The 15952-nt window shown below is 51.4% G+C and overlaps 1 protein-coding gene across 1 annotated transcript in view; it reads right to left on the bottom strand.

Moving 5' to 3' along the window:
- Window positions 1-13904, bottom strand: part of FRMPD2 (FERM and PDZ domain containing 2) — an 82126-nt gene extending 68222 nt beyond the window's left edge. The window contains exons 1-6 of the mRNA XM_087862953.1: window positions 13398-13904; window positions 11697-11854; window positions 6815-7006; window positions 4755-4887; window positions 3878-3965; window positions 2221-2356 (exon numbers count right to left, since the gene is read on the bottom strand). Of these exons, the coding sequence (XP_087719079.1) occupies window positions 2221-2356; window positions 3878-3965; window positions 4755-4887; window positions 6815-7006; window positions 11697-11854; window positions 13398-13572 (882 nt within the window). The 5' untranslated portion in view covers window positions 13573-13904. The remainder of the gene's footprint in view (window positions 1-2220; window positions 2357-3877; window positions 3966-4754; window positions 4888-6814; window positions 7007-11696; window positions 11855-13397) is intronic.
- Window positions 13905-15952: the final 2048 nt, after the last annotated feature.

The following is a 15952-nucleotide window of genomic DNA, read 5'->3' as shown; positions in this document are numbered from 1 at the left end:
ACATTCAAAGTCACTCATGGTCCAGAAGAGAAGTCACATTCCAGGGGGTCTGGCCCCCCAGCTCTGGGACTGGGCTTCCCCCATGCACTCACCTCCCCTCACCCCCTAACCAGCACTCCTTTCCCCAGAGCCAGCAGGAAACAGGCTTTGGGGAAATGGGGCTCAACTGGGCTGAGGCCCCAGCGAGGCTGGGCATCTCAAAGCCAATGTCTTGGCAGTGGGTACTGTGCTCTTAGCAATGTCCTCGCTCTTAAGTTGGGTGTTCACTTCATTGTACGTTTCATAATTCATGCATCATTACATAATCTTTTATATGTATCAAAATTATAAAACATGTTTTATAATTCAAATATATATTATATGCTGGAGATTTTCTAAAGCAAAAATACCTTTAGATTTCAATTGAATGAAACATCTTTCTCTGTATGTTGAATCAATAACATGCATGGACAGCTATTTCTAATTTTACATTGTTTGTACCACACTCGTGACGGGGAAATACTTTCATACCTATCTTTAGTCAGACCCAGCCACCATCCTGTGGGGTGCATATTCTCAACCCATCGGGCAGGAAATTGAGGCTCCAAGAGGTTAAGAAACTTGCCCAAATCCAACACCTGAGAGTGATAGGATTGGGTGGGCCTACTAATGTGCCCCCCAAGGGAACCAATCAGACTCCTGTTGCAAAAGCCCAAAGGGCCAACCAGCGCATGACGTGTGTCCTGTGAGAATCTCCAGTAGAAGCGTCCTTGGTGAGTGATCATGGAGAAAAACCAAAGGAGGGGAAGAAGGCCCCCCGACCCTGTCTACATGAGGACGTGAGAGTGGTCTCTGAGGGCAGCAGGGGCCGGCGGGGAGTGTGGGAGTCCAGAGCCATAAGGGAGAGGACGTCCCGAGGCTACGCTAGGCTCAACTCATGTCAAATTGGTTAAGGAGCTCTGAGCAAATCTCTCTGCAACAGATAGGCAGACAGACGAAGGCTTTCTGGGGGCATCTGGGTCTGATGTTCCCAAAGGGATGCAGATGGACAGAGAGAATGCCCAGTGAAGGCAGCCTCCTCAGCGAAGAGCCAAGCAGGGGGCCTGTCCCTGCTCCAACAGACCCTTATCCCTTCGCGCCCACTGAGGGCTTGTGTGGTTACTAAAACAATTTTCAGCCAATGGCAGTGTTGTTCAAGGAAGGGGTGCTTTTCTTCCAAATACCGGAAGTGGCTGTGCTGGCTGATGCCAGGGCTGTTTCTGGCAGAGGTTGCACCCCGAGACCAGCCCTGATCTCATCCTCCAGCACAGGCTTAGCAAGCTGGACCCTCAGTAGAGCCCAGCCTGCCTGCAAGCAGACAGGGTCCCCGGAGGCACGAGCACACTGCAGGGGCTGCCAGACATTGTCCCTCCTGTCGGCCTGGACGTCAAGGCCAGGGCGGGCTGGCCTGGCCACTCTGCAGCCTCTGCTCCCCAACTTGCCCAAATCTATTACCCTTTGTACCAAGCAGATTGGAGAACCTCTCTTCCTCTGCCCCTCCCAGACCTTTGCCCCTGCACTTTGCCTGCTCAGAAGGCTCTTTCCAAGTATACTGGGCCCTTTTATCACAAACCTTGTTTTGCTCCCACCCCACATTGATGGCAATCAGCTTCCTGAACGGTGGGACCTGACCCCATCCACCTTCTACCCTACACAGTGTCCACCTCCGCAAGCCCGCCCAATAAACACCTATTGCCCCGGCTTGCAAATGTCAAGGGTTTTTTTTTAATGTTTTTTTTTATTATATTATGTTAGTCACCATACAGTACATCCCTGGTTTCCGATGTAAAGTTCGATGATTCATTAGTTGCATACAGCACCCAGTGCACCATGCAATACGTGCCCTCCTTACTACCCATCACCAGTTTATCCCATTCCCCCATCCCCTCCCCTCTGAAGCCCTCAGTTTGTTTCTCAGAGTCCATAGTCTCTCATGCTTCATTCCCTTCTGATTACCCCCCCTTTCTTTATCCCTTTCTTCCCCTACCGATCTTCCTAGTTCTTATGTTCCATAGATGAGAGAAATCGTATGATAATCGTCAAATGTCAAGTTTCAGTCTAATGCTGGAAATCTCAGCCCAGGGAGCCTGCCCCAACCCCAGCCCACAGAGGACCCTGCCCATTTTCCACGACGGTGTCAGCCACACACAACTCGCCACTCAAACCTCTTTGGAGAATGTCCTTCGGTCCTCTTTTGCTCACCTTCCCTTTTCTTTGCGGAAAAGCCCTCTGAGAAGGAGCTGCCGGCTGTGAGCTTTCTGCTGCCACAGAGAGAGCAGCACTGGAGCAGAGCTGCTGTCCGTCGCGAAGCCCTTGGGGAGCTTCTGCTGGAAGAGCGCTGGCCGGTGGGTCAAGAAGGGGAGAGATGATGCAGGATGGAAACAGCCCCCAGCAGTGAAAGCCCACGGCGCGCAGGTGCTCAGCTGTGCGGGGTGTGTCCGCTGCTTTCCCTTCGCCCCACGTCTACGGGGGGGAGTTACCATACCCATTTTTCCGGTGAGGCCGCTGAGGCTACAGTCACAGGAGCGGGGCTGGATAGGAGGTGCAAGGCCCCCGTCCGCTTCTTCCCCACCCCACAGCCCTTCTTCAGCTCGCTGTGCCCAGGACAGGCAGGTCCTATGACCCAGCTCCTGAACAGCTTGAAGCCAGTGATGGGCTCACAGGGGGTTCTGACTCTCCTGCTTAGAATTTTATATATCGTTCAAAATGTTTTGGTAAAATAAAAAAAATGCATTGTTTATGGAATCAAAAAAAAAAGCTGTTTTCATTGGGAAAATAGAAAATAGGGTTTTAAATAGCAGGAAAAAAAATCACTGTGAGGTAAACCCTACAGCATCCAGTCAAGGCCCCACCTGTGTATGTGACGTCAATATTGCCACAGCCCTTGGTTGAACCGTGGAAGGACAACAAATCAATATGTAAAGAAATAAACACCCAAGTTTCAAAATTCCTTATGTTCCAGATGTGGGAAGATATGGTCCCCTGTGGGTTTTGAGCAGATTCAAGCATTATGTTAGATTGATTCCAAAACCAGCCCCTTCTTCTCCCCGACCCATGCCCTTTGCATCTCTCTCCCTTTGTCCCTTCCCCCCTCCCTCCCTCTCTCTCTCTCTCAACTCTGCCATTGTCACAAGGACAATCTCAGGCTAGCCTGCTGGTGAAGAACTGGGGCTGCCCCAGACAACAGCCGGCCACCCCCAGAAGTGAAGCTGCCTGGCTGGGCTGTGGCTGATCACAGAGCCCAAGGGCATCCAGCAGAGTCCAGAAGAACCTCCCAGCTGAGCACAGCCTGAATGTCCCAACTCACATAATCGAGAGCTGAACAAACCATTATTTTCTTAAAAGACTGTATTTATTTATTTGAGAGATTGAGAGCACGAGTGGGGTGGGGGGGAGAGGAAGAGGGGGAGACAGAAGCAGACTTCCCGCTGAGCAGGGAGCCCAACGTGGGGCTCGATCCTAGGACCCCAAGATCATGACCTGAGCCAAAGGCAGATGCCTAACTGACTGAGCCACCGTAAACCATTATTTTTAAACACTGTGTTTTGCGGTCATTTGTTATGCCGCCTCGTGGGGCAACAGGTGATCACAACACGGAGGCATGCTGTTGTAACAGAACTGGGCCTGAACTCGATGCCCAGAGGAGACGGGATACCCTGAGAGCCCAGCTGCCACCTGGCCCCTCATCACCACGGCTGCACATCTGCTTAAATGAGGGGTCTGTTTTGTTTTGTTTTTCACCTGCCATTGGAATAGGATCAGCTTTTTCTGGAGAAGCAAAAGGTTTCGCATCAGTAATCAGTCAAGAAGAAACAGCAGTCCCCACAAACGGCTGACACCTGCACACCTTGCTGCTTACCTGCTAACCGAGAGGCTGTGGTGACTGTGTGCTGAGGTGCTCAGATTGGGCTCCAGGGAGCTCTGGGTCTCTGTGCTTCTCTCTGAAACTAAGAAAACAGCATGGTGGAGGGCACGAGAAGATGCAAAGAGCATGACTCTCTTGAATCAAGCAGCCTGGAGTGTGGGTATCAGCATCGTGACTTACTGGCTGTGTGACTTTGGCAAAATTACTTACCCTCTCTGAGTCTATTTGCTCATGTGAGAAATGGAAATGCCAGTTACAGAGAGTCAGGGGAGCTTATTTTTTTGAGGGGGAGAGACAAAATCTAGTGGCAAAGAGTGCCTTGTTTTATAGAGACAGCAAAAATAACATCAATTTTTTAAAATTTTTCATTTAAATTCAATTTAGTTAACATATACTATATTATTAGTTTCAGAGATAGAATTTAGCAATTCATCAGTTGCATATAATAGCCAGTGCTCATTCCATCAGGTGCCCCTCACCCAGTTACCCCTCAGATTCAGTTGAAGAGTAGAGAACAGTAGAAGATTTGAAGATTATTCTAAAAACCGTATCTTTAACACAGCTAGAGCAACAACAAAAGCAGTCTTTTAAAGATTGCTTTTCCTTTTGCTCCACCTAGACATTAATTCATAGAAAATTTTGCTCTTATGTTGTGTATTGAAATTTGTTTTATCAACTCGGACAGTTCAAACTTAATTTTTAAAAAAAGAGTTTATGTTTGGTATACATAATATTTCCAAATGAAACTTTCCCAAGGACACAGCCCTCTCTCTTTGGGGGCTCCCTGGAAGAGGGGAGCTTGCACGGGCGGACATCTGGCCCACTGGGGCAGGAAAGGAGAGAACAGGCACGCTCGGGTTGCCATACCCACCTCTGCAGGGGTGCAGGGGCTGCAGGGCCCGTGCTGCTGGGCTCTGGCAGCTCGCCGGAGGCAGCCTGTGCCTGAGGAGGCAGCTTCTGTCCTGCTGCACGGAGGAGCTCTCTTCCACAACTCTCCTCTCCACCTGAAGGTCAAGTGCGTCACACATCCGCATCCCAAAGTCAAGAGGGGACATTTGCTTAGACACATACAGACTGGCTGTCCGATGAAGTCAGTTCGGAAGTGTCTGCCGTACACAGTGAGAGCCTAACAATGCACTCTGGTGACCAGAACGGGCTCCAGACCCCACCACCCACAGGCGCCCTAGAGGTATTTCGCTCCCCTCCCCCACTACCAGTGGACTCCTGCACAACTGTGCCTTTGCTCACACGCTCCCCCTACTGCCTAGGGTCTCCCTGCTAAGCTCCTCTGTGCCTCTAAGACCCAGAGTTGTGTTCTGTCTACTTCCAAACCTCTCCACTTCTGTCCCCAAGGCACCTTACTCACATCTCCCTCTACGGTACAACATTATATCACGTTTTCTTGTGTGTCCATCTCCCCGACCTCACCGTGTGACTTGTGCTTCACTGTAGCTCCTTTGGCTCAAAGAATAGGAGCAGCATGCTCAGATGCCAAGACAGAGGGGTCCAAGAAGGAGGACAAGATGGGAGAGGCATTTTCTAAATGACTAGGGGCCGCATCCGCCCCAGCTGTCCCCTCCTCTCCATCCACATGGCTCCTGCATTAGTCTTGGGCTCAGCTCTCCAGCCTGCCCCCTGGACAAGTGCACAGCCATCTGACCATTCTCCAGCCCTGCCGCCCTCTGGTTCCTCTGAAATGCAGACCTCCTTGCATTTGTATCCCAGGCACGTCACTGGCCTCTCCCCAGTCCCGGTACTACCCCAGCCTCGAAGGGGCCAACGCTGACACAGTTCCTGCCCCAGAACCCCCATCCCACCCTCCGTGGGGTCAGGCTGAGGCTGTCTCCACCTGAGACCACCTCCTGGCTGGGCTTAAACTCCTTCCATCATCCCCCCTCTCCTAGGGGCACTTCCCAATCAATAATATGCATAGGGGCGCCTGAGTGGTCCAATCCGTTAAGGATCTTGGTTTCTGCTCAGGTCATGATCTCAGGGTCGTGAGATCAAGCCCCACATCAGGCCCTGTGCTTGGTGTGGAGTCTGCTTGAGATTCTCTCTTCCTCTCCCTCTGCCCCTTCCACCCCTGCTCTCTCTCTCTCTTTCTCTAAAATAAATAAATCTTTTTTTTTAAAGATTTTATTTATTTATTTGACAGAGAGAGAGACAGCCAGCGAGAGAGGGAACACAAGCAGGGGGAGTGGGAGAGGAAGAAGCAGGCTCATAGCGGAGGAGCCTGATGTGGGGCTCGATCCCATAACGCCAGTATCACGCCCTGAGCCGAAGGCAGACGTTTAACCTCTGTGCCACCCAGGCGCCCCTAAATAAATAAATCTTTTAAAAAATAACACGCATAAGCATCGCCATTTCTGGCTTTGCTTCAAGGGAACCCAACCTAAACCAAATGCCTACTAGGTGTCAGCCTCTTGCTAGGTGACGGGGAGCACAAGGACGGCAAGCAACACCGTGTGACATGTGCGACAAGGGGACTCTCTGCAGACACAGGACAGCAGAGGGAGGGAGGAGCCGGGGACTGCGGGCACAGTCAGGGAAGGCTCCTTGCATGAGACCTAGTTGAATTTTGATAGGTGAACGGACTCATGGGTTATAAACACAATTGCTTTTTTATAGAAAGAGGCTCTTTGGAAGATCCCAGGAGTCTCAGCCACATGGGAAATCGGAGCTCGCCCAAAGGCCTCCGGCAGCGCTGCCCAGTGGAACTGCAGTGATGAGATTGTTCTGTATCTGCCCTGGCCTCCCGGCTCAGCAGCAGCTACAGGTGGCTCCCGAGCTCTTGAAATGTGGTAGGTGTGATGGAGGAATGGAATATTTTATTTCATTTCATTTCAATAAACCATAATTTCGCTAATTTAAATGTCAACAGCTACCTGAAGCTAGTGTCGCCTGGGCCGGGAAGCGCATATCTACACTGACCTCGGAGATGGTGCCCAGGACCAAGCCGGCCAGCCGGCGGACGTGGAGATTGGCAGAGGCTGGGTAGACAGCCACTTCTTCCCGATGAACCCGACATGCTTCCAGAACCGAATGCAGGGGCAGCCGCCTGCGAGGCTGGTCTTCACACATCGTCAGCAGAATGGAGTGCAAGGGCTCATGGAGCCGCAGAGGCTGGAGAGAAGAGGGGCTGCATGAGAAGTCCGGACGGCTGCTGCAGCTGACCCTAGTGCCTTGTCGGGTGTGCGGCGGGGACTCACGGACACGGATGATCTCATCACCCCTAGACAGAGACCCGCCCCTTCTGGAGAGTGTAGGGACGGACGCAAGATCTAACACCAGGGCCACAAAATGCAGAGCAATGATCTCTGCGCCAATTGTGTGAAGTTGGCTGCTTTCTAGTCTTGAATGTTCTTCGGTGCACAGAGAGCACAGACATGTGCTTGGAATACTTATGAAAAATAGGTGCTTGACAGAATGGGTTTCCACCTATGCCAAGCACTCAGCTCAAACCAGGGATCAGCCTTCAACTCACACCCACCTGGGCAACCTGTCAAATTATTTCTTGATTACCTCTCCAAGGTAATCAATTACTTCTCAAATTACTTCCTCAATTCCTTTCTGCCAAATTACTTCTTGGATTATTTAGGTGGGTCTCACCGGGGCCTTTCCCCTAGAATGTGAGCTCTGGGAAAGGAAGGACTGTGCCTTTCTTTACTTTGGAATCTCCCGTGGTCAGCACAAGGCCAATAATCATTGGCTGAACTTGATGTCACACGTACCCATCAAGCAAAAGAAAAACACATTTTATTAAGAAATTCCCTCATGCATTTGAATGGCCACCGTTTATATGGGGAAGTCCTGAAATTCAGACCCAACATCAGGCTTTTTCTCACCCTCCCGCGTACTGCAAGTCATTTTTGAGATAAGGGCTTCACCACCATTTCTGGCCAGGGAGTACCAGTTGTGAATCCCCATCTCCGTGTGTGAGAGGGATACCGTGTCCTGGGCTCATGCAGCCAATCCGAGCGCCTCTGATGTGCCCGGGACCCCGCAGCTACCGGCGGTACAAGGGGGCAGACGCTCCCTGCTTTCAAGGACTTCACAGTCTGATGAGAAAGATGGTCAACTCAAGGGACAAGGACTGTGGCCTTGGGAAGCCCGAGACGTGGTAATAACACAGAAGAAAAGATCTAACCCAGCCTGGGGAGGGAGTGGGGACCTGGAGGAAAGAACTTGAACTAAATCTCAGAAAGCACACTGGGGTTAGCCAGGAGAAAAGTGGGGGAGTGAACCATGATAGAGGGAACAGTATATGCTGGGGCGGTGTGTCTGAGAAGAAGGGGGACTATGGGCAGGGCAGAGCCCAGGGAAACACGACAATGCAGGGCCCCTTGTTCAAAACTTTCAAGAATTTCAAGCGGGTGACATCAGAGCATTAAGTCAAGCGTGGGCCGCTGTAAGTGCAGGGCACTCTACAATTATGCAGGCCCCACGCCCAGGAAGCCCGCCCAGATGATGGCGGAGCTCCAGAGAGGAACCAGAGCCCAGGTATAAACCCAGTTTGGGGCTCCAGGTATGCCCTGCTGAGAAGTGGAACCTAACCCCGTGGGTAGTGGGAAGCTGAGAAAGATTTCACATGAAGAGGGGTGAGAACAAAAAGCACCAGGAAACATTGGGATATTGAATTAGAGATGGCAAGGGTGAGAGGGAGGGAGGGAGGGAGGGAGGGAGGGAGGGAGGGAGGGAGGGAGGGAGGACGGACGGACAGGGTTCTCCAGATTTTGTTACACTGGTTTCCAAGGAATTCTTAGAGTGTCAGATGACAATTTGCACACACACACACAATTTTTGTAGTCAAAATTTTCATACAATGCTGTGATAAAGTTTAAAATTCCCTTTGCTTTAGGCTTTCTCAGAGTCTTTAATAAATTACTCTGCCAAATCTTTGAGAGGAAGATATTGTAGTGAGCATTCTCCCAAATTCACTGAGCACAAAACCGTTTCTCAGGGCAGCATTTCACCTCAGGAAGGGCTGTTTTCTAGGGGCATCTGGGTGGCTCAGTCATTAGGCGTCTGCCTTTGGCTCAGGTCATGATCCCAGCGTTCTGGGATTGAGCCCTGTGTCGGAGTCCCTGCTCTGCGGGGAGCCTGCTTCTCCCTCTCCCACTCCCCCTGCTGTGTTTCCTCTCTCGCTGTGTCTCTCTCTGTCAAATAAATAAAATCTTCAAAAGGAAAAAAAAAGGAAGGGCTGTTTTCTACATCTGTATCTTCGCTATCTATAAAACCCTCTAGTTTGCTACTTCCTCTGAGCAGTAAGTCTTGCCAATCCTAGATCGTGCCTGGCTGCATTGCCACGCCGAGCAGCATTCTCAGTGCTCTCTGAACTCAGCAGGACCATCTCTGTGATGGGTCGGCAGTGCCTTCCTAGAACCTAGGAGGACAGAGCAGTGGCACACGGCACAAGACATGTGATCCCCGTCCTGGAGAAGACCGCTAATGAAATCCAAAGACATGACCTGGCGAGACTTGGCGTCTCTTGTTTACAGACCTGATTTTGTGGGACTTGAAAGCCTGCTGACCAGTAGAGGGTCATGCCCAAAGAATACACGTGCGTCTGCACAAGACAAAAAACACCAGGTTAGAGTGCCATCACCTCGGTGATTCCGAAGTCCTGCAAACAAAGCTCCATTCCAGTTCCGTCCATGGCAGACCCTGTTGGCTGGCTGGCCCGACAGCCGTCCGTGACTCCCATAAACCTTCCCGTCTCCCACCTACTCTGGCAGCTTAAAGCCTCAGTGACCATGACACCCCGCTTGGGCAAAAGACGCAGGAGAAGTCCATTAAGGGGTGTTTGAGAAAGCTTTTGCTTTACTGACAATAAGAATGCAGGTAGCTGGCACCCCTCTTTCCTCATTTTGCTTGCCCACTGATGGGATACGTGGAACCCCTGCTGTCATCTTGAGACCATGAGGCAAGACACTAGAGCAAAAAGCCAGCAGCTAAGAAGGGTGGGATGGAAAGACACAGCCCGGATCCTTGATGACATTTACTGAGCTGCTGGCCAATCCCAAGACTTCCTTGGGTTCCAGCCTCTGTATTTTAGGCTCTCTGGTCCGCGTAGCCAAAGCCCTCTGTTCATGACACACTATGGCGCGGTTGCGATGGCAGTTCAAGTGCTGCCCACACCTTGCACCTGCACGGGAATTCACCCTCCAAGCAGTAGGGTACATGAGTTTGTGTGCTGGGGAAAGCTAGATGTTGGCCTGGGGAGAGGAGTCAGGGTATATCCTCCAAAGCTCAGGATGGATCCCAGAGCTGGGGGACGATTGTGAGCACAGCCTCTGCTGAGACCACTTTCCTGATTGCTCACCTCACCTCCCACAGCACCTGAGCCAAGCTGGATGCAGAGAGAAGCCTCTGGAGGCTGGGAGAGAAGAGCAATTAATAGAACTGAGTGCAGGGATGTGGTAAGGGAGACCGTGGCCAGGGACCCTGTCTCCTGGCCTACTAAGCAGCAGTCTGCCATTGGCTGAGGTTCACCCCCCCAGGACACTAAGTCCCCTGCACTTTCGGGGTGCATCAGCACGTGCCCTTCTCGTGGTTGCTCAGAAAGCCAGGTCCCACGGCTCCAGCTGTGATATCGCAGCTGCGTCCAGAGTGGAGGACGCACCATCGGAGAAGGAGACCCAAATAGAGAGACCGAGAGGCACCCACGTCTGTGTCTAACACGGGAGTCCAGGGATTCATCCCTGGGATACTGTAAGTGTAGGAAAGGGTGTCAGGATCTGGACTGCTGGGTAACCGGCTGTGTGGGGACAGAGTCAGGGCCACTGCCATGGGAAATTTGCTGCTTTCACTGTTGGGATCTGACTTGGAGACATGTGGGCCCGGACAAACCAACCCCGGAGGCCACCGAGGCCCTGTTCTCCAAGCCCAGAGGAAAAGCAGCCCCAGTTCCAGGATGCCTCCTGAGACAGGCGGGACTTCCAGGTTGTCCTCTTCTCAGGAAAGCACGGGAAGGAGAAGCAGAACTCACTGATGAAGGGCCCGCTGTGCTGCATGCCTGCCTTACACCGCTCTCTCCTTCAAATTTCTTCTTTTTAAAGTTGCAAATAATGTTTACTAGACTTTGCGCTATTCAGAAGCAAAACACGTCCATGGAAAAGCTGAAATCACCCCTGAGGTTGCCATCCAGAGGGAATCACTGCAGACACCTTGGTATATGTATTTCAGAACGAACTCTCCCATCTCTGTCTCTGTCTCTGTGTCCGCGTGTGCATGCGTGTGTGTATTTATTCAAATAAGGTCGCATCGTACATGCATATATTTAAGTTCTTTTCAAGCCGTTCCATAAGCTCCCACAGCCTCACTTTAATGCTGTCTTATTTACTGGACATTTAGTTTGTTTCCAATTTATCACTAATATCAACAATACAACAATCAACATTGCAAGCAGCTAACCTAATCCCTATTCACGCCTCAGGAAAAATTCCTAGTTGAGGATTTTTTTAGGGTTTTGCTACACGCTGCCAAGGATACCAATGTCCCAGACCGTTTAGCCACAACTTTTCCAATGTTTCTTTTTGAATATTTATAATAAGCTGATGGATTAGGTCAAATGAACTCCATTTTACAGATGTAGAAATTGGAGCCCAGAGGAGTTGACCTGTCTTCATCTAAGAGCTAATAGATTGCTGGCAAAAGAGAGAGAGAGAGAGGGAGACAGAATGAGAAAAGCCTGGGAATAGAATTCTTTAAACCCACTCTGCCTCAGTGTTCCTTGGGGACAGGTCCGAGGTCCTAGGATGAGGCCTTTCCCAGGACAGACCCAGAGGTCCTGCAGAGATGCCGCACCCCTTACCTGAGATGCTTCAGGCTGCTCGTCATCCCTCTGTCCCTGGAGCAGTTCAGGGGCCTTGAAAGGAGCAGCCTCGATGTGAGAAATATGGTCCTGGAAAGAAAGACTTCCGGCTACAGACAGCAGGGCCGACCAGGGACAGACCACATAGTCCGAGGAATCTGAAACCAAGGCCATGATGGGAGGAGTATAGAGATGGGACCACTGTCCGGAGGGCCAGTTGTGAGACTGTGACCAGAAGGTGCCCCTGGGGTGGATTAAGGGCAAGACCCCGGGAAACATAACGTGGAGTAAATTCAACCCTGATACACGCGAGCTCAGGAGCACCTGTCCCCAAGGGTGGCCGCAGTGGTGGCCAGGAAAACTAGCACCTGCATCCCTCAGCGCCGCAAGAGTCTCAAGGTAAGAGGTAAGAAGAGGTCAGGTCCACGTGGAAATAAGCCCTGAGTTCTTTGGAGCCAAGCCTGGGACCAAGGCAGCGGTCTGCCGGGTGCACTGAAGCTCGCTGCTCATCAGTCTCCCCCAGGGCAGGGAACAGGGAGTGAAGAATCACAGGGAAGAGGAAACTGGAGGGACAGGTGCACAGCTTCCTTTATCTCGACACACTGGGACCCGCTACTCATGTGATCTCCCAGGCCTTTGTGACTTCAGAGCTGAATCTGAGTGTGGGTTCTCACTGTTTGGTCCAGTTACCAACGAAATGTCTCGCAGCTCCAAATTCATCTCTCTACACCGGCTCCCTTGAGCATCTGTCCTTTACAGGGAGTGCAACCTGCAGCTTTCTCAGTAGAGGGCGCTGGAGAGACACTGCAGGAGGCGGGGACCCCTCCTGATGTTCCAGGGTTGCGGAGCGCGCGCGAGGACGCCCCGTGTCGCTGTGCCTCGAGACACCACGCACAGGACCCGCGGTCCGGCGGCAACCTTCCGGCCCGGCCTGGCCAAGTGATCCCTCCGTCTACACAGATCCCACGGGCTCCAGACCTCCTGCCCCCGCACTGGCTCACGAAGCTGTGTCTCCCGGCTGCCTGCCTCCACCCAAGGGGTCACCCTCGCTCCTGCTGGCGATTCCTGTGCCTCGTTTGTCCAGTGACTGCTGGCCACTTCTTGCCGGGCAGAGCAGCGGAGTTCGCTGTCATCGGGGCTCCAAGCACAGCAACTCCAGCAGCTCCGAACCCAAGCCGGGAAAGAGGCTTCCTTTCAAAGTTTGCGCCTCACTGGTACTGCCCTCAGCCCTGGGGACCATGTAAAATTTTCTTGTATCTTACAATTGATCTTAAGTCAGAATTTAATAATTCTTTGTATTAAACTTCCTCCCCCTCTTTAGACCACCTAGTGTGGGGGTTCTATCCCCTGATGGGGCACAAGGAGACGCACCACCTGGCAGGGGACAGTCTGGAGGTGTCAGCTGTCCAGGTAGCTGCCCCCTGCCTCCTGTCTCCTTATGCTCCGACTCCAGGTATGGGGAGAGGCCCAGAGAGCTGCAGCCACCGTCTCCCTAGAAACAAGGCCTTTCAACTCTGCTGAGTGCCAGGTCCAAGAGCCAAGCCTGCCCTTCTGGTGAAGCGCCAAAGGTAGGCGTCATTTGCCCACCTGATCTAATACTTCGGGCTGATGACACGTCCGAGAAGCAGCAGCCAGAAATGTGGTCGGGAAGCTTTGCACTCAGCTCCCTGGGATTCAGCGGCGCCAAACACTGTCTCTTACCTTCACGGAGGTCCTCCAGGAGCCGCTCAGCCCCTAAGGACAAGAGGGACCAGATTTCCTCTTCCGACAGAGCTTCGCCCCTGACCTGAAGGGCACTGGCCAGGGTCACAGAGGCCGGGCTCATGCCTGCAAAGACACGTGTGTGGCAGAGTCTCCGCGATGTCTGCAAGCACATCGGGGCCGCACTCACTCACTGCTGCAGCCCGGGCCCAGTCCAGGCCCCTCGGCAGCACGCGGCACCACGCTGGCATCTCCTGTGTGCCTGGGGCCGGGCACATAGGAGAAGCTACAGAAATGCTAACGGGGGTGCTGGCTAGGCTGGCCGGCTGATTCAGTGAACGAGCAAATTCCCAAATGAAGGCTTAAGGATGTGAGGGCGATCTGGCTGCGACATCTGTCACCCCACTGATCGCCAGGGTTGATCCGGCTGATCTGGCTGGCTAGGCAGGTGTCCCCTTCCTCCCTCACCGCTCCATGTGCGTCCCTCCCGAAGCTGCAGGCTGGGTGGAAGAGGACGACCTTCCCCGATAGAGGAGGACCGTTCTTCGGTCAAGGGTATATGAGCAGCTGCAGTCCCCTGCTAGAACCTTCAAACAAGTTCTCAAGGTCCAGATGAAGGCTTAAGGGAATAAATGAGTGAACAAACGAACCCCGAGAACGGCATCTCCCTCTGAGCGGGGCCTGTGCTGTTAGAGAGACCTAGCTACCGGTGCCCAGGCAGCATCCTTTGCCTGCACTCCCCTCTGTCTGGGAAAGTAGGTTAACAACATTTTTTAATCTCCAATGCGTGATTCATGTCTTTTCCTCTGCCACATGTAGCATTGGATTTGGTGCCAGCAGCAGCCCTGTCTGTAATGATCCCCAACACCTGCATGAAGAGTGAAAATCACTAGACGGAACAGCGAGCCCTGTGTTTTGAAAAGGTGCAGACTCACAAGAAAGCACAGGGCTGCTTTGCTGAGGAATGAAGAAGGCTGGTCCTCTCTGTCCTCTCTTCTTGGAAGGGCTCCTTTAACCAAAGCTGACATTGACATGTCTGTGCCCCCCCCCTCCAACAAAGCTGCCACCCACTAATCTCCAGCCCCAGGTGGGGTGGCAGCAGGAAGAGGCCAGGCAGGCTTTTCCTAATCCATTCACGTCATTGATCTTTTCTAGCCTCAGGGAGGGTGGGAGCGCTGTGTGGGGAGCGGGGTGGAGAGCACTTTATGGCATCCTCATCTCTCCATCCAACATGGCTAATCCAAGCTCTCCACTCGCCGGCTGCTCAGCTCCCTGTGCACGCCTGGAAGTCCCACCTCCTCCGGCCTCAGGAAGAGAAATGAATTCCGGGGAGCAAAAGCCTTGCTCTTCTTTCTCTCCCCTGGGGGCCAGAAGTGTGCTGCAGCCAGACCTCTGCAGGAAGCTTTATGTGGGAGAGGTTGCTCGCAACAAGGAGTCTGCCAAGAAAGTCTGTGGTTCCCATTGACAGGCAGGAAGGCGGTCCAAGGTCACCCAGGTAAAAAGTAATAGATTTCAAGCTAAAGGGCAGGCCCTCTCTTGTCTTTCTTTTTTCTTCCTCCTACTTCTTTATCTAAACTTTGCTTGAGACAGAAGCACGAGGCACTCCCATTCCGCCGTGTTTCTAGCTCTCTGCAGCCACAATGGAAGGCTACTTATTAGAGAAAAAGAACAAATGAGATTATGATTCTCAAATAGGAAATTTCTGAATCTCAAAATATCTCATGAAATCCTGAACGTGTTTTCTTTCTTTTTTTTTTTCCCCAATCACTTTATGACTAGGAAAAAATTGCATTCAAAGTATTTTAGGCTGGTGTGGTAGGGTGAGTGAAGACCTTCATTTCAATGTAGTTACTCAATAAAGGAAGGGCAGCTTTTTCAAAAAAAGTGCTGGATCCATCATGAAAAAAAAACTCAGATCTTTTATAAAAATTAACTCAAAATGAATCATAGCTCTAATATAGAACATAAAACTATACTTTTTAAGAAAATAACACATCAGAGGAAATATACAGGATCGAGGACTAGGCAGAGTTCTTAGATTTGCCACCAACCCCATAGCTTAGCCTCACCTACCTTACCTGTGCTCAGAACGCTTAGATTAGCCGATAGTTGGGCAAAATCATCTAACACAAAGCCTATTTTATAATAAAGTGTTGACTACCTTGCGTAATTTATTGAATAGTGTACTGCAAGCAATAAACAGAATGGGTAAGTGGATCAGTTGTTTACCCTGCTGACCCTGTGGCTGGCTGGGAGCTGAGGCTCACTTCCACTGCCCTCGTCACAAGAGAGGAATGTCGTGCGTATCACTAGCTCAGAAAGAGATCAGAATTCAAAGTTTGAAGTATGGTTTCTACTGAATGCGTGTGGCTTTTGCACCATCATAAAGTCAAAACACTGTAGCTCAAACTGTTATAAGTCAGGGATCGTCTCTGTATAAAGAACTCCCACAATCTAAGGTAAAAAGACAACCCAATTTTAAAATGGCCAGAGATGTCAACTATACCTCAATAATAAATAAGTTAAAAGTACAGTAAAAAAAATAATTACAATAG

This window comes from Ursus americanus, chromosome 6 (genome assembly GCF_024610735.1).
Source record: "Ursus americanus isolate L20-20 chromosome 6, mUrsAme1.1.p, whole genome shotgun sequence".
Classification (NCBI taxonomy): domain Eukaryota; kingdom Metazoa; phylum Chordata; class Mammalia; order Carnivora; family Ursidae; genus Ursus; species Ursus americanus.
The sequence above is the reverse complement of the archived record's forward strand: the minus strand, read 5'-3'. Positions and strand labels throughout refer to the sequence as shown.